General features: G+C 41.0%; 1 protein-coding gene across 1 annotated transcript in view; it reads left to right on the forward strand.

Annotated features, from left to right (window-relative positions):
* The first annotated feature begins 200 nt into the window (after positions 1 to 200).
* MCM10 (minichromosome maintenance 10 replication initiation factor) overlaps positions 201 to 18,465 on the forward strand; it is a 45,251-nt gene continuing 26,986 nt past the window's right edge. Inside the window, exons 1-13 of the mRNA XM_034643880.1 lie at positions 201 to 328; positions 470 to 607; positions 2,295 to 2,469; positions 4,546 to 4,711; positions 6,714 to 6,881; positions 8,403 to 8,519; positions 9,920 to 10,119; positions 11,783 to 11,883; positions 12,542 to 12,652; positions 12,738 to 12,855; positions 14,695 to 14,923; positions 16,008 to 16,149; positions 16,780 to 16,898. Coding sequence (XP_034499771.1) covers positions 253 to 328; positions 470 to 607; positions 2,295 to 2,469; positions 4,546 to 4,711; positions 6,714 to 6,881; positions 8,403 to 8,519; positions 9,920 to 10,119; positions 11,783 to 11,883; positions 12,542 to 12,652; positions 12,738 to 12,855; positions 14,695 to 14,923; positions 16,008 to 16,149; positions 16,780 to 16,898 — 1,860 coding nt within the window. The 5' untranslated portion in view covers positions 201 to 252. The remainder of the gene's footprint in view (positions 329 to 469; positions 608 to 2,294; positions 2,470 to 4,545; positions 4,712 to 6,713; positions 6,882 to 8,402; positions 8,520 to 9,919; positions 10,120 to 11,782; positions 11,884 to 12,541; positions 12,653 to 12,737; positions 12,856 to 14,694; positions 14,924 to 16,007; positions 16,150 to 16,779; positions 16,899 to 18,465) is intronic.

The raw sequence follows: 18,465 nt of genomic DNA on the forward strand, positions 1-18,465 counted from the left end.
CTAACTTAGGTATTAAAGGCTTGATTACTGAAAATACAAATTTTATTTCTCTGAGGGACCTCTCTGAAGTGCGAAAGTTAATGGTAGTTCTCAGCATGTGATTATATTGTGGGTCTCAGGGTTTCAAGGTGGGGAGTGGACACCAAAACTAATTCCAACATTTTTATAATATTGTATAATATTTCTTCTGCTGTGGATCTTAAATCAATATATTTTTCTTTCCTAGATGAATTAAGGAAGTTGCAAGAGCAGATGAAATCTTTACAAGAACAGCTAAAAATAGCAACAATTAAGCAGCCTGCAAGTCCACCCCTTCTGCCTAAATCTGGTAATCAAACTGTAATTCTAGGAATAGTATGCAATTCCATTATTAAGAAATTATAGCATTATTTCTGCATCCAGCTGCTGGTAAAATAGCTTTTGAGCCCCTTTCTAAATTTTCTTTGTCAATTTTTTTTTCTTTTAATAGAGATGTCACCACGCCCCCCTTTTAAAGAGAAGAAAGTTCAGAGAATTCAGGAGTCGACTTGCTTTTCTGCAGAGCTTGATGTCCCTGCTCTACCAAAAAACAAGCGGGTGGCTCGGACACCAAAGGTTTCACCAGCAGGTGTAGTACTCAAAGCCTTCCTGGTTTTTCACTACTCTTACTCTATTTAAAATTCAATTTGGCACTATCATATCTGTCTGCTGGGGGCACTGTCATATCTGTTGGTTGGGGAGGGCCAGGGGTCTGTCTTATCTGCCCATTGAGAAAAGTAAGTTTTTTGGGAATGAGAGCCGTATGCTATATTTTGTAATCCTGCTCTACATCTCAAGAGTGCTTAGAAAATCCTTAGGTAAAGAGAAACTGTATTTACTAAAACAATGAGTTGAATTTTTAAACACTCTATAGCCTTATAGTTGACTTGAATTGTAGTAAGTATAACTACTGGATTGAGTTCTTATTGTAATCCAGAGATTGAATCTTTGGGCCTCTGAGTTTGAGGCACAGATTCCTTTTAAAATGACCAAGTTTTATTTGAAGCCAGGTTGTAGTAAAGCAGAGGGTCCATTCTTTAGAAAAGACTTCTTTGCCTGGAGTAGAGATGTATACTCAAATATAGTTCTAGTTCAGTGCTCAGTTAAAATGAAAAATATATTTGAGCCCTATGTATTGATTTTGTTGCATTGCCCCAGTTTGTGCATGGTAATAATGCTTTGGAAGATCTAAAACAAAATGGTCTGGTTACTCAGAGTAAGCAGCACATTATTGACCACTCGTGTTCAAAAAGGCCCTTCTGAATAGCAGTGGCATATTACACAAGAGCAGAAAATAACGGCATCTCCATGTTCACATTTGACATAAATTATATATTTTATGTATCCACTTATGAATGGCATCCTTCCTTTTAGGACCTTTGGCATTACCAAGGTACTTCATTAGGTAGTGTCCAAAGTTTAGTTTTGAGGGGATAAGGCATGGACAGGCTTTCTAGAGATTCTAAAGTTCTGGAGTTGTCCTGACTCCCAGCTTGGGAGCAGTGACCCAATGTCTCTTTGAGGGTAAACACCACAATGTTATTTCAGAGAAAGTGATATTTGTTAAGGAAAATATCCAAGTTTTCCGACCTTTAGGAACATTATCAAATACTTCTAAAGTAAGAAAACTAGCCACACTGGGGATGTTTAATGCAAGCAAGTCAGAATACCCTGGTCCCTCTAGTTACCCACCACCACCACCACAAATGAAATGGAACGGAATGGAATGGAATGAGATGAAACCAGACACAAACAAACAAAAGGGGGCTAACTTTGGGTTTTCTTCAGGTAGAAGTTGATCTGCACACAAATCACTAATCATTGATTCCTGAAGGTGGGCTCTTACTTCCTCGTGGAGTCTACCACAGCGCTCTGTGTATGGGAAATACTCAGTAAATGTCATTGCACAAAGGAACTGTGTTTGAGAGCAGCACTGTAATACAACCGCCCCTTGCTACCTTTGGCTTTTTAAGTTTAAATTAGATTAAATAAAAGTAGACATTCATTTCTTTGGAAACACTAATCCGTTTTAAGTGGCTGGTGGGCCCCTTATCAAACAACATTGGTGTATAACCTTTCTGTTGTCACAGGAAGTTCTTTCGGGCTACACTGCAGAGGTTTGGAGGGTAGTACAGAAATGGTCTTGTGGGCTTCCTTTGTTCTCAAGATTGGGTTATTGCATATGTTGATTTAAAAAGAACCAATTCTATAAAAACAAATTTTGTAAGGATCAGTGTGATTTTTCCTTTCACTTAACTTTTATGTTAATTTTCTAGAGCCCAAAAGCTCGTTTTCAAGGATGACAAGTACACCTCCCCAACCACTCCGAACTACTCCTGGAAACAAACCTAGTGGGTTGACCAGAGATCAGAGCGCAGGGACCCCCAGGAGTTCTGGAGAACCAGCTCAGACAATGGTCTCCGTGGAAGCCTTCTCGGGCCTGAGGCTCAGGTCCGTAAGTATAAAGGCCTCTCACTCTGTTTTCATGGCCCACTTGTCCTCCTTCCCAAGGATTGAGCCTTCTAGAAATAATGTGTCTGTACAGCAGATCTACCTAACACCACCAGCTCTTGAATTTGGCGAAACTTGGCAGTAAGACGAGCCATAGCATTCAGTACAGTTTGCATGTGAAATGTTTACAGAAGCCTTTTTCTTGTTTACGTGAGGAATAAAAGATAATGTATCTGTAAAAAGGAAGTAGACAAATAAATAATAGTATATTTAATGAGAAACAGTGATAGAGACTATTTTTAAATCCATAAAGGTATATACAGTTTAGCCAGAATAGTAGTACCTTCTTTTAACTAATGTTAAGAAAAGTATCTGTGCTCTTTTTCCTTCTCATGACTTTTAAGGCAAATTTATGCCCTTTACTGCAGTTATAACTGTGGGGAAATTAAGATACTCAGTTAAAATAGGAATAAATCCCAGGATCAGTGCAGTTAAAAGCCTTTTAAATCTTCTTTGCTGCATATTGCTACTCCATTGTATCTCTGTTATTCTGTCGAAGCCGCGGGCAAAGCAGTGATCCTTACTCTGAGACCAGATTGCTTTTCGTGCAGTCCCTCTGAGTAGCTAAGTGCAATCCCTCTAGAACAGCTAACCCTTGTCAGTCTACACTAAAACTGCTAGGGTCTTAAATTATATATTATTGACTAGGGGGAGAATGAGTAGGTGTCAGATTCTATTATAAAGATTCTGGACTCCAAAATCGGAAGAAAATACTCAATTACATCTGAGACAATCTGTGGGATGAGATGCAGTAAAAGCTGTGGTTCCCACTGAGGGCACCCTGGGTTTTTTTTTTTTTTTCCAAGGTAAACATCCCCCTACCAAGATGGTCCTGCCTGCCCCAGTGAGTTCTCAGTTGAAATTCCCCACAGAGAAAGATGGTGCTAATGGGAGTGCACTGCACACGTGGATTGGGTGGAGGTGCACAAAAGTCAAAACTCCTCAGCCAGAGCTGCTGAGCAGCCTACAGACTTAGGGGACTGCACAATTGTTTGAGTCTCTTCGTAATTGTTCTGGCCCTGAAAATACTCCAAAGGGCAGTAGCATGAGAGTAACCTATTCACTCAGGAATCAGGCCACGAAAAGGATTTCTCCACCTGCATCAGTGTTTTTCTTCTGAATATTCTTCATTTCTTCAGAGTTAGCTCTATGACTTTCTCTTTCTAAAGACCTTTGAAATAGTCAAATGTCATGTTTTTTCTGTTTTCTTTTGTCGTTGAACATATAATATGATCAAGTATGGAATAGGTATTAATATTCTCCTAGAGAAAAACAGCCTTTACAAATCCACAAGTGTTTGGCCAGTCATTAGGAGTAAGAATATATTAACTGAAGCTGGATTCGAAGCCTCTATTTATTGTTATATGAAAATGTTGGGTTAAAAAAAAGTCCAATTAGAAATTGGAGACCCTGTGAAATTCTGGCAGATTGATGATATTTAAATATCTTATTTTTTTTTAATTTTTAAGATTTTATTTATTTATTTGACAGAGATAGTGAGAGAGGGAACAAGCAGGGGGGAGCTGGAGAGGGAGAAGCTGACTCCCTGCTGAGCAGGGAGCCCAACATGAGACTCGATCCCAGGATGCTGAGATCATGACTTGAGCTGAAGGCAGATGCTTAATGACTGTGCCACCCAGGTGCCCCATAAATATCTTATTTTTAATATTAATTTATGATTTTGTATTAAAGTCAGAAGAGATTACTTTTAAAAGACAAGTGTAACATACGTTATAATTTTTAAGACCTTAAAGAGTGTGCGATCTTTCTTATTTTCTGTATAAGCTCCAGTTCTCTATCCAAGGAAGCATAAACTAGCTTTAAAAATTATCTTATTTTTTTTTTATCTGCCATAAAAATCTTTGCCTTATCCATACTACATAACAAAATCCCCCTGAGAACAGGTACTTCAGAGAAGATTTCTGCCCATAATATCTTTTCTAACCAACCTGCTACAGTGCCAGGTAATCTCTTATTAGAATTATAATCAAATCATTGCTGGTTTCTTGACCTCAGGCGGCCTCGAGTATCCTCCACAGAGATGAACAAGAAAATGGTTGGCCGAAAACTGATCAGACTGTCTCAGCTCAAGGAAAAGATGGCAAGTGAGAAGCTAGAAGAAGTAGACTGGGTGACTTTTGGGGTTATATTGAAGAAAATCACTCCACAGAGTTGTAATAGTGTAAGCCATCTTACTGATTTCTTAGCTGCTCTATCACAAGCTGACCGTGGGTGCTTGTGTTCTTGATTTCTCTACCTTAAGCCCATCAGTATTTTATTTTGAAAAAGCTGCTAGTAAGTTCACAGATTGCCTCACCATCATTGGATTGCTATCGGGAGGTTAAATACATAAAGAATGTCCTACTTATGAAAGACCAGGTTATACAGAGTCCTTGGACTGTTCACTGTATCATTCCTGCTGCATTTCACTTGTCATTGTTTTGGGGGTGTATGTGGTGACCCCTGTGACACTGTCTTCCCGTTTGTGGGGGAGAGGCCAAGTTCCCAGATGCTCATGAGAGCGTGCCTAGAAGGAAGAGGTCAATCTCAGAAGTTCTGAAATTGCCCACCTGTGCCAGCACAGTGGATATTACAAAAGATCTAACAGGTTTTAAAATCGCACTTGGTAACGGGAGGTAACAGAAAAATGACTTTGTGGCCTGGCAAGTCAGAAAACCTGGGTCCTGAGCCTCAGTCTCCCTAGCTTTGTGAACTTAGGTTGACCTTTCATCTTTAAGGACTTCCACTTCCTTCTTTGTAAAAGGAAGGAATTGGCTTTTGGTTATACCAGAATTCTCTCCCAGCTTTCAAATACTATGCTTAATCATGCTCATTCCTGATTTCGTTCTCTAATTGAGATCTTGGTCAACCCAAGATTGTTCTGTGGGTCCTGATCTAGCCCTCTGATTGTCAAGGTGAATGTGAACACATCTGGTTCATTTGATTAAGTTGTTTTTTTTTTTTTAAGATTTTATTTATTTATTTGACACAGAGAGACAGCCAGCGAGAAAGGGAACACAAGCAGGGGGAAGGAATGGGAGAGGAAGAAGCAGACTCATAGCGGAGGAGCCTGATGTGGGGCTCGATCCCATAACGCTGGGATCACGCCCTGAGCTGAAGGCAGACGCTCAAAGACTGCACCACCCAGGCGCCCCCATTTGATTAAGTTCTTAATTGTGTCACAAGTGGCTGTAATGACATTGAAATAATAGGTGTGAAATTTTATCTGGACCCTTCCAAGAAAGGCATTGTACAAATCCATGGAAGCATAGTTATGTAACACTTGAATCCAGTCAATAATTCACCATAACCTATAACCACCCCTGTTCTGGGATCCCTGTGTGAAATAGCTTGATTCAATATTCAATTTATTTTGTTTAAAAAAAAAAAGTGAAAGTGGAAGTTTTTTATAAATGGTCAGCATTTTGAGTTGCATTTCTTCAGATATATAATACTTCTGAAATTTTACAATTAAACATAGATAGTTGTCTTTAAATGATGCTTTTGTTTTTCTTCTAGGCAAATATTGAATAGCACAGAGCTGATACCTTTTTATTAATATTAATGATATAATAATCAGTGATAAATAATAGATTCACTAAATTTATATCAGTAAGTTATTAAATGCTAGTGCCACAACTTCCACTAGTCCTTTTAATATTGTGTGTGTTGGTGTGCGTGCACAGTTAGAAGGCCGTGCTATCCCATTGACTATTTAGACCTGAGAATTAAAGACTTCACTAACGTGTGTCCTACTGGCTTGCCTGACTTCACCTTCATTTCTAAAATGAGAAAGGTAGGGGCACCTGGGTGGCACAGCGGTTAAGCATCTGCCTTCGGCTCAGGGCGTGATCCCGGCGTTATGGGATCGAGCCCCACATCAGGCTCTTCCGCTATGAGCCTGCTTCTTCCTCTCCCACTCCCCCTGCTTGTGTTCCCTCTCTCGCTGGCTGTCTCTATCTCTGTCAAATAAATAAATAAAATCTTTAAAAAAAATAAAATAAAATGAGAAAGGTAATAAATACTAAAGCCTAGAGAGAGGATTAATTTATAATGAATAGACATTCTCAAGATTATATAGTCAGGGTAGTTTATATGTTTTCACAGTAGAGCACTTGAACCATAAATAGAGACAGTATAACCCATTGTGCAAAATTTATTAAAAATAAAAATATTTGTTTTAGGGGAAAACATTTAGTATCTGGCGACTGAATGATCTCCGTGACCTGACACGGTATGTGTCATTGTTCTTGTTTGGAGAAGTTCACAAAGAACTCTGGAAGACTGAACAGGGTACTGTCATAGGGCTGCTCAACGCTAACCCCATGAAGCCCAAGGATGGTTCAGAGGAGGTAAGAATTGTTTCCATGGTTTCTTTCTGTCTGTCTTTCCTTCCTTCCATCTGTCTTTCTTTCTGTCTGTTCCTCTTTCCTTTTTTCCTTCTTTTTTTCTTTTCTTTCTTTTCTTTCTTTCTTTCTTTTTCTTTTTTCTTTCTTTCTTGCCTTCATTCCTTTGTTCTTTCTTTCTTCCTTCTATCCTTCTGTCCTTCCTTCCTTCCTTCCATCCATCTTCCTTCCTTCCTTCCCTCCTTCCCTCCTTGTCTTTACAGCTTAGCCAAGTTCTATCAAAAACTGGTCTACCTCCAGATACTGAATCATGCTTTTATATATCTCCATTAATCTGATTTTTTGTTTGTTCCTCACCACCTATATTCTGAATTTCCACCTACTCTTAATGTTTCATAACAGCTTTTTTCATTAAATATTTCCACATTAGTTCCAAGTTTCCTGGAGTGTTTTGAACTGTTCTGCTCAGGTCTCCTTACATCTCTTTCATAGATCTCCGTTGGCGGCATCGAGCAGGCAGGATTTTATAAAGTTGGCAGGACTTTGCCCCGTTAGTTGTACAGCCATAGCTGCAACTTAGAATCAGAGTGATTTCATCTTCTCAAGCAGCAATAGAGTTTTCCCTGCTGTCGCAGACTGAGATCTGTGAGAGGCAAAGTTATTTCTTTTCTTCCTTTCACCAGAGAATGGCAACAAATCTTCATCTGTTGGTTCAAATGTGTTTGGCTACAAGTAACAGAAAAACTTCCCTACAGGTTTTTTGTTTTGTTTTTTTGAGATTTATTTATTTATCTTAGAGATAAAGAGAGAGAGAGGGAGAGGGCACGAGCGGGAGGGGCAAAGGGAGAGGAGAGAGAATCTTAACTGGAGCTGGATGCGGGGCGGGCGTTAATCATAACGCTGAGATCACAACCTGAGCCGAAACCAAGAGTCAGATGCTTAACCGACACCACCACCCAGGTGCTCCACACTACAGTTTGTTTTAATGGTAAACATTGGGGTTTGTTTATCTTCTATAATAAATAATCCCAACAAGGCAATGTAGTGATGTCAGGGCCAGTGTCTGTGAGCCTCTCAGCCTTCTCCTCTTGGTCACTGGATGGCTTTGAAGCTCTTGCCCTCACATCACCATTCAGTGCAGGAGTGAGCCTTCCCCACCCTGTCTGCTTTGATTGGGAACTCTTGTGTCAGTCTCGTTGGCCAGAACACAGCCCCATGACCATTAACTAGCTTTAAGGGATGCTGGGAAAATGAACAGGATCTATCACCTGAGGCTGAGCATTGGCCAGCCCAAATGAAATCCAGATTCTACAGCAGAGATGCAGGAGAGAATGGATACTGGGTAGAGAATTGAACATGTCTTCTATACCTCCCATTCCTAAAACTGTTTTGCAGGGTCCTGGCTTCTAATTCCTGTAGACTGCTAATGCCTTGCTAACTCCCACCAACCAGCCTCTTACTCATTCTTGCTGATGAAAGGCCATACCTTTGCTGGCTTTTAACTCCCACCCTGTGTCTTCTCTGCAGGTATGTTTGTCTATTGATCATCCTCAGAAGATCTTAATCATGGGTGAAGCTCTTGACCTGGGAACCTGTAAAGCAAAGAAGAAGAATGGACAGCCATGTACACAGACTGTTAATTTGGTTGGTTTCTGCTCTGTTGGGATGGTTCCTGCTGAAGACAGGATCTAATGGGAATAGAGCGTAGATAGCATAGCGGTAACAATCAATTTGGAACAGAGTTTCCTACATAACAGGAAGCACCAAAGTAAGAAAATTCAGTGTGTGGTTAGTAACTGCCAGCTTAAAAAAGTGAGGACAAGGGAGGGATTTAACCTGTCAGGAAAGTGATCTTTTACTGCCAACTAACTAGGAGGTATAAGGAAGATGAAATTTTAGTTTGTCCTCATTCTGAGCAGTGCCAGAGCTCAAACACTATGATGAAATGCACTAAATACCTTATTTTAGTCTCTGAACGCCAACATATATTTTTTAGAGCTTTTTAAAAAATAATAGTCGTGATAACTTGAGTTATGTCACATATCATGCTTCACCCTTTTAAAGTGTACAGTTCAGTAGTTTTAATACTGAGGTGTGCAGCCATCACCACTATGTAATTTTAGACCCCCTCTCACTCCCTTCGCAAAAAACCCATACTCATTAGCAGTCATCCCCTGTTACCCTCTTCCCCCAGCCCCTGGTAAGCACTACTCTGCTTTCTGTCTGTCTGGATTTGCCATCTCTGGACATTTTATATAATGGAATTGTACAGTATGTGGCCTTTTGTGTCTGGCTTTCTCTTAGCATGATGTTTTTGAGATTTGTTCATGTTGTTGCATGCATCACTGCTTCATTCCTTTTTGTGGTTGAATAATATTCCATCGTATGGATAGACCAGTTTTGTTTATTCATTAGTGGACATATGAATACTGCTGCTATAAGCATTCCTGTACAGGTTATTATGTGGATGGATGGATGTTTTTAGTTTCCTTGAATTTCTGGGTTGCACGGTAACCCCATGTTTCAGCTTTTGAGGAACTGCCAGATTGGCTTCCAAAGTGGCTTTTATATTCTCACCAGCAGAAAGGAGGCTTCCATTTTTTCTACATCCCGGCCAGCACTTGTTTTGCCTGTCACCAACGACAGCCATCCTAGTACATGTGAAGTGATGCTACTTTGAGCTCGCTGAACAGATTAAAGGGCAAGTTTTGGTTTCATGTCCTTTTAGTTCCCTCATTCCTGCCTAACAGATGAGCTAGTGAGCAGGAAATGGAGGGAAAGAGCTGGAAAATAGAGGTCTCAGCGGGAAGTGCCTGACAGATCTCCACATAGCAGTGCGATCATTAAAACCCTGTTGTTGCCGCATCTAGGGGAATTTCAGGGAAGTTGCTGTGGAGCTGCACTTGACGAATGGCCTTGGAGGTCAGTAGGGGGGCTCTATACTCAATAGTGCCCCATGAAGCTGGGAGAAAGCAGCAGTATTTATTGACGCTGTGCCCTGGTGTGTCACCCTAGTCCTGATGCAGCTGCTCTTCCTTTTGCAGAATGACTGTGAGTACTGTCAGTACCACATCCAGGCCCAGTACAAGAAGCTCAGTGCCAGGAGAGCCGACTTGCAGTCCACCTTCTCTGGAGGACGAATTCCGAAGAGGTTTGCCCGCAAAGGCACCAGCCTAAGAGAGCGGCTGTGTCAGGATGGTTTTCACTATGGAGGGGTTTCTTCTGCATCGTATGCAGCCTCAATGTAAGTCCGGGGCTTCTTTCGGGACAGGGGTCTTGCTTAGCTCCTTATGAGAAAAAACCCAATGGTTGTACTTTTCTGTAATGGTCCTAGAAGACCTGTACAGGTTTTATCTTTCATAAACTCATGGCCTGGAACAAGGTAGACAAGAACCGCCTTTATTCCCAGGTAGAGGAAAACATAGGAGGGGGAAAATTAGGTAACTTATGTAATGATGGTCTTTAACACGGAGCCCACACTTCTTCTTTGGCTTCTATTGTAAATAGTGCAACATTGTCAGGGCTGATTGTATGGCCGTTAAAAGTATGTTAATCCCAGGGGCGCCTGGGTGGCGTGGTCGTTGGGCATCTGCCTTTGGCTCAGGGCGTGATCCCGGCGTTCTGGGATCGAGCCCCACATCGGGCTTCTCCGCTGGGAGCCTGCTTCTTCCTCTCCCGCTCCCCCTGCTTGTGTTCCCTCTCTCGCTGGCTGTCTCTCTCTGTCAAATAAATAAAATCTTTAAAAAAAAAAAAAAAAGTATGTTAATCCCAGCGTTGGTATCCTGTAAGTCATTTCCCTCCCGACTATGACAGTGAGGTGGCAGACCGCTTGGAACCCACATTTAACTCTGTGAATTAATAGCAGTGAAGCCTTACACAGGAGTGGGGTGTTGCTGAGGCAGACATTCGTGACCTCTCTTCTGGGGATCTCAGGCCCTCCAGAGAGTCCCTGAAGTAGGTGATTGATGGCCTTTTCACCATTGGGAAGAAAGCACATCTGCGCACATGGCCGGTTTGGGACCTGTCAACAAAGGAGCTACCACTGGTCCAAGAACAAAGCATTTTGTTCCCAGGCTAACAGAAATTGAGCAAGAGGACTCTCACCTCCTGCCTAACTTGTCATATTGAACACATTTTAAGATTTAAAATAGTGCCTGTATTTTTCGAAACTGTAAAAACCAATACTCCTGCATTATAACAATATTTCTGTATATATACAGTTCAGTCAAAAGGAGACAATAAAAACCAGGTGTAATCCCACCACCAAGATAATCGTTAGTTCCTTGCTGTCTACGAACACATGCACACACACACACATGCACACACACACAGCTGTATATGCTTTTAGATGGTTTTTTTTCCATATGTATAAATTTCCAGTAATATAAAATGAGATCATACTGGACCTATACTTTGCAACTCTCCCCTCCCCTTAAAATAATTAATGCTTTCCTTATTGAATATGCACTTATGACATTATTTTTAGTGGCCATCGTCTTCTTTTACATGGCTCTCTGATAAAACCATTCCCTGTGAATAAACATTAATGCTGTTTCTAACTTTTAACATTGCAAACAATGTTTTAGCCCATTAATATCCTAAGTTTCTGCCTAGTTCTTAATTTCTTTAAGATAAATTCCTAGACTGCTTGATTGAAGTGGTGGCATATTTTTTATTTCTTTTGCCATATTGCTTTTCCAGAATGGCCTCCACCAAATTTGCAGGTTGCCGGACATAATGTATTCAACAGCTATGCTGTAGAATCATGGTATTAAGAAAGTTTCCTTATACAGTGCTTTGAGAAACATTGATAATTTGTAATAAAGGAATACTTCTGTGCCTGCACCTCATCAGAGCATTGAAGTTTAGTGACTTTCTTTTTGCGGGGGGGTGACTTGTCATTTCAGTGCAGCTGCTGTTGCTCCTAAAAAGAAGATTCAAACCACTCTGACTAATCTGGTCGTTAAAGGGACAGACTTGATCATTCAGGAAACCCAACAAAAACTTGGTAACTTTGTTTTTCCATACTGTATTTCTTTCTGCAGCTTAAATATGTAGTCTTTAGGATTGAAAATGGTCACAGTTGTACATGCCCTAAGTTATAAATATCCACTTGTCACTATAGTTAGTGAGTGATGTGGCCTAAGCTGAAGCAATCAGGCTTGCTTGGCAGCATCTTAAGGAAAAACAGCATATTAATCATGGCCGAGTCTTTGAGTAGATGCTTTATAAATTTTCTTGGTGTATCTGGTCTAACTCTTAATGTCCAGCATTAGAATCGGTAGTATCAGGTTCCTGGTGAAACCCATCAGTTACCTTCTTATTAAAACAGGTCTAAGTCAAAGAATGGCACCTCTGCCCTTTTCACTTGGAGCTTTGTTCCTAGCAGTGGTGAGGGCCTAGCACAGACCCTATCCATAGTGAACGTTCTAGACATAGTGTAGGAAATGACCCTACAGACACTGGCTTGAAATAAGATCTTTGTCATGCCTCCGCAGTCCTACTCATCTACTAGAGGCTAAGGATTCTTTTTTTCTCTTGGCATTCCATCTACTTCATTTACAAATGACTAAGTTGTGAACGCACAGAGTTTTAAAAGTAACGTCACATAATCTCAAACTGCCAGAGCTTTTGAGTCCTCTAAAGCTGATGTTTGTATATTCCAGGAATACCCCAGAAGAGCTTGTCTTGCTCTGAGGAATTCAAGGAACTGATGGACTTGCCTACATTTGGAGCCAGAAACTTAAAACAACATTTAGCCAAAGCCAGGTTATCAGGTAGAGTCGGCCTGCCCCTGCTCTAGCCTCATGTCTGTGCTCCCCAGGCCCCTCGGAGCCCCTCAGTCTGTGGTTTGTGTTTCAGGGGTGATGGGGAGCCCGAAACCTGCTTTCCAGTCTGTCTCGGCATCAGCCCTCTTGAAGCAGCAGAAGCAGCACATGCTGGAGATGAGGAAGAAGAGATCAGAAGAAATACAGAAACGGTAAGAATAGCTGCTTCAATATTCCCTATTTAGATAGCTCCTCTCAGGGATCCTCAGAATGTTATAATGGATTTCCAAAATGTGGCTTTAGATTTGGATGGTTGGCTACCTTTTTAACTTCGGAAGTTCAAAAGTAATTTTAACAGAACCTAAGAAGATAGCCTTTCGAGTTCTGTATTTCTGACTCACGCTAATGAATCTGAGACCAGGTGGGACAGGTTACGGTAATTAACACCCCAGGGAAGAAGAGAAAGAAGGAACACTTGAAGAGGGTTTTGCGAAAAGGGGAAGGCGCCTGTTGACCTGTTTGCTCTCATTTCTTAGTTCTACCACAACTGGTTTTTAAATTACAGGCTGAGCCAGTGAGTAGATTTTGCAGTTGTTTGGGTAAATGGTAAAAATGAGGCATTGAAAGTGGAGAGTCATTTTAGAGGCAAAAACAAGTGGAAAATGGTGCAGTAGGCAGATGAATCAAAGATTCATAACTCAAGTTATCCGAATAGTGGTCAGAGTAACAGTTTATAGATGCTTAACATGTACGGAGCATGCTGTGCACCACATTAATAGTGTCTCACTTGGGTCTTCCCATAATCTGTGAGGTGCTGTTTTCCTTGTTTTATGAGTCATGTAACTGAGCACCAGAGAGCTGGTTGGTGGTGGAGTCAGGTTTGGACTCACACCTTTTCTGCCCCCCTTGAAACAGTTACACTGTCCTAAATCTGGGCCACTGAAGGGTACGTGGTTCAATAAACAGGAAGTCAACTTTAAGTCACTAGGAAATTCTTTGGAAAAATCCAGAGATAGATTTGGCCTCAGGCAGGTGAGTTTGAGGTGCTGGTAGACTATCTGTGGAGGTGTTCTTCATGTGGCTACAGGTGATATAAATAGATACATGGAGTTGTGGCCCTGTGTGAAGTAGGGGGCACCTGCCCATTTAAAGGTCTTACAGTTGGGGTGCCTGGGTGGCTCAGTCGTTAAGCATCTGCCTTCGGCCCAGGGCGTGATCTCAGGGTCCTGGGATCAAGCCCCACTTCAGGCTCCCTGCTCCACTGGGAGCCTGCTTCTTCCTCTCCTACTCCTCCTGCTTGTGTTTCCTCTCTCGCTGGCTGTCTCTCTCTGGCAAATAAATAAATAAAATCTTTTAAAAAAATAAATAAATAAAGGTCTTATAGTTGGAAGTTTTTCAGAATTTTGCTGGCCAAACAAAACATATCTTTGGGCAGGTTTCACAGGCAGGTTACAGGAGAGGACATGTGGTAGTGCAAAGAATCCTGGCCTGGGGTTACCTGGTACTAGTCCTCAGCCTGTCATTTATGAGTAGTAGCGTCTTGGGACTCAATTTCTTCATCTATAAAATGAGAGTTCTGGACAACATAGTTTGTGGCAACTGTTGTTTTTCAATAGCCTTTAAGTTTCTAAAAGAAATTACCATGTGAATTATAGCATTTTTCTGTGAAAGGACTTTCAGATGTATTTTTTGTGTTATCTCTTTCCAATAAACTAAAATACAGAGAAATTCCGTGAGTTCCTGCAAGTCCCAGCTAACCAGAGAGCTAGGAATACAGCCCACATCTCACCTTCAGGACTGTGTTCTATAGAGAGGGACCCACTAGAAAGCCAGTTGGCAAAAATAGTAATCAGTTCTAAATTGGTAAAACAATGAGAGCTTATCAGTGAATAATCAGTTAACCAGACTTAGCAAAGCCAGCATGTTCTCAGTGCTAATTAGAATTCTTGACCGAGGAGGGGCAGTTATTTTACTAATGACTACTTGTCAGCTGGTGGCCTAGCCTGCAGTGTCCCAATCTGCATATTTTGTAACTGCCTATTTCTTTAAAGATTTCTCCAAAGCTCGGGTGGGGTTGAAAGCCCAGCTGTGCCTCCCTCTTCTCAATGGGCCCCTTCTCAGTCTCCGAAAATGGGGGCTGCGTTGCCCAGCCTGGAAGGAACGCCAGCCACACAGATGCCCAAGCTTGGGCGAGGCATCTCAGAAGGTGATGATGTTCTCTTTTTTGATGAGTCACCACCACCAAGACCAAAACTGAGTGCTTTAGCAGAAGCCAAAAAGGTAAGTGACATCTATTTTCAACCTTTGAATTTGCATTCTGTAAGACATAGCTGGAGTTGCAAACTTTGTATATCTATGATCAGGAAAGACAAACCATAATAGCTATTTATTGATCATGATAATTAGAGTACAAGGAATTTCAAGTGATAATGGTATCAACATAATGCCAGTGATTTAATCCAAGAACATTACCCATTCTCCACACTGTTCCGCCTGAGGCTGGCCCGAGAGAAACAGATTCTGGAAATTGTTAAGGCAAGACTGTAAAATGGTGGTTTAAAGAATCCTTCTTTAAAAGAACTCTTACACAGGAGCTAAGTTGCTCTGATTGACGTAGGAGTTGGGAGTGCTCAGAAACCCCCCTTTCCCCTTCCTGAGTCACCCTGACCCCCGAGGAGAGCCTGACTTCTCTTTGTTCTAGTTAGCCGCTGTCACCACACGAAGGGCAAAGGCTAGTCATAAGTCACCGCTGCACCTGCAGTAATGATAGTGATAACAATTGCACGTGTGATCTCGGGGTCATGAGTTTGAGCCCCACGTCGGTGTAGAGCTTACTGAAAAAATAAACTGTAAAACAAAACAGTTGCACGTGTACCCGTGATGTATACACACATGCTGTTTGTTCTGTATAGGTTCGTGCTTTGCACGCATTCTCTCATTTCGTCTGCACAGCCTAGTAAACGCTGTCATCTCCGTTTTATAGATGTAGAACCTGAGACTGAAAAATTAAGTAATTTGTGTAAGGTTACAAACTAGTAAGTGGCAGAGCTAGAATCCTGTCCTCATTCTGTCTGGTTGCAAAACAAACTTCCACAGTGTTTGTGTGGTTCCTTTGTAGGTCCTGAAGCCCACAGTATAACTGATGTTTAACTTGATATTTAAGCTGAAACTTAATTAGCTTAGAGACCTGTCTCCATGCTTTAAAATTTTAATAACTGGGTTAATAATGCGAAGCAAAGAGAAGATCTTTTTTGCTGATTCATATTTGAGAGCAGAATTCGGTGGTTAAAAACTAGAAAAGGGACATAGAGCTACAGATAACTGTGTCGTCTTTAAGATTTTTATCTCCTTTTTTATTTTCTAGTTAGCGGCTATAACCAAATTAAGAGCAAAAGGCCAGATTCTTACAAAAACAGACCCAAACAACATTAAAAAGAAGAAAAAGGACGCCCAGGATGTTCTGGAAGTGAAGGAACGTGTAGAAAAGAACGCCTTTTCTCCTCAAGGTACTGTGGATTTCAGAGTTAGCAGTGGGAAGGCCGCGATCTGTGAGATGTTCTAAACCATAACTACCATCCCTGAGGCCAAAAGTCGTTGTTTTACTTAAACTGGCCTCTCTGTACAATACCTAAATAGGATCTCTACAGCTGGAACTGACCGCTTTGCTATAATCACATTAAATTGAAATGAAATAATGCACAATCTAAAAACTTACAAAAAAGATTACTCATTGGATCTTTGTACAGATATATTAGTACAAAGGTTTACTTTCAAAGAAGTAGAATTTCTTTGTTTGCAAATTGCCGTTTTTACTTTGAAAACTCTGAAGTCGGCAGTCACATTTTACCATTAATTTGTAAAAAGGATTTTTATAGATGTAACCTATCGTCATAGTCCGCTCCTGTCTAAAGGTGGAAGAGATTCTAATCCAGGGTCAAATCTGCCATCCCCCATATTCTACACCCTACTTCTCTGCTCACTCCTGAAGAGTTTTCCTCTGCTGGTACCTAGTGGGGTAAATGAAGTGTGAAGAGCCTGGTTGGCAGGGATGGAGAGAACTCGAGGAAGCTGAGTCCATGAGGTTCATTCCTTCCTGAAATTCCTCTGACAGCTGCTGTGTTTCCTTTCTGCTCTAGCTGAAGATGAATTGGAGCCTGCCAGGAAAAAAAGGAGAGAACAACTTGCCTACCTGGAATCTGAGGAATTTCAGAAAATCCTAAAAGCAAAATCAAAGCACACAGGACTACTCAAAGAGGTAAGAGCTCAAAAGGTCAGAAATGATAGAGATGCCCTCCAGATGCCAGGCACTTTGTCATGGGACTAAGAATCTATTTCTTTTACCTCAACCAAGATGTAGTTATATGTCTGAGTTGACTTTGAAGAACAGGAATATTTCTGATAGAATTTAGCTTTGCCCCTGTCCTTGAATTGAAGAATATCATTTATCATTAGTTTAATGGACCTCAGTGTTATAAAAATGTTACCTTGTAGTTATGGCTTTGAATTGATGTTTAAGTGGTTTACCGCTATAGCTGTTCTTTTCTGTTCTGCTATATGGGAAGGGATTTTTTTTTCCATTCAAGTATTTTTATAATGGTATTTCAAATACTGTAAATCAGTAGTTACCAACCCATTGGGGGTAGTTGCTCTCAATGCTGTGTATTTTGACTTGCTCCCTTATTATACTGAAATAAAATTCTTGGATAATATAATTACCTAACTACAATTTTTAAGAAAATATCAATGATATCCTACGTGTGATGTAAAAAAGAAAATATTTATATTAAAAATATATATTTGATTATGTTACTATGTAGGCACAACTATCCCAGAAGAAATAATGAAGTTTTTAGAGGGTTGGATTATAAATGTAAATGAGACAAGTAGAAATGAAGGCTCCTTTAGGTGTGTTTTTTTGGTGACTTAAATACCATGGGTCTGTTTCTTTGACAGTGTATTTTTTTTTTTTTTTTAAACAGTGAATAATCTAGGGAACCTTTGAAGACACCAAACTACAGTTGTCCCTCTATATACACAGGAGTTACCTAGTTGTACTCTTGGTATATTCAATATATATTTGAACTATGCACAAATATTATAGGGTTGTATGTAAAGCAGTTAGGTTTGAGGGTTATAATTGGGTTTTTCATCCACATGGGTACCTTCTAGAATAGTCAGAAGAATCCTTTCATATGGAGAGACTGTTCCGTGCATTGTAGGTGCAGCCTCCCTGGTCCCTGCAAGTAGCGGGGGTAGCAATCATTGGGATGACCAAAACACAAAGTGCTCCCACCAATTTTCACAATATCTCCATGGGGGCGGTTCTGTTCCCATTTAGTGCCAGTACTCTGAATGCTCTGCTCTTTCGATTACTGACTAATGAGATAGTTGTATATTTTACTATTCTACCAGCCTGAAACTTGGTCAGGAGAGAAGCTGGGGCTGACCCTGAGAGGCTGTAGAGCTGAGCTCCTGGCCTCTGTGGCCGCCAGAGGCCTCGGGCCTTGTGCAGCTGCACTAACTCCCGAGCTGTGACCACCTTCTGCTGTCAATCTCTCTCTGCCCTCACACCTACTCCCTGTTGTTCCAAACAACTAGGGACTGCTCCTGCCAAGTGCTTGGTCTGGCAAACAGTATCGAATAGACTGAACTGTCCTAAGTGGGGAGGCACTGAATACCTTCCGTAGCTTGAGTCTGTATGTGCCCAGGAGAAAAAAATCCCTTCTGGTGCACACACTTGACGTGGTGACGATGTTAATGTTAGTATTTTCAGTTTGTATCTGGTGTTTTAAAAATCACCAGATGCTTTCATACTAGTTTTT

This window comes from Ailuropoda melanoleuca, chromosome 15 (assembly GCF_002007445.2).
Source record: "Ailuropoda melanoleuca isolate Jingjing chromosome 15, ASM200744v2, whole genome shotgun sequence".
NCBI lineage: Eukaryota > Metazoa > Chordata > Mammalia > Carnivora > Ursidae > Ailuropoda > Ailuropoda melanoleuca.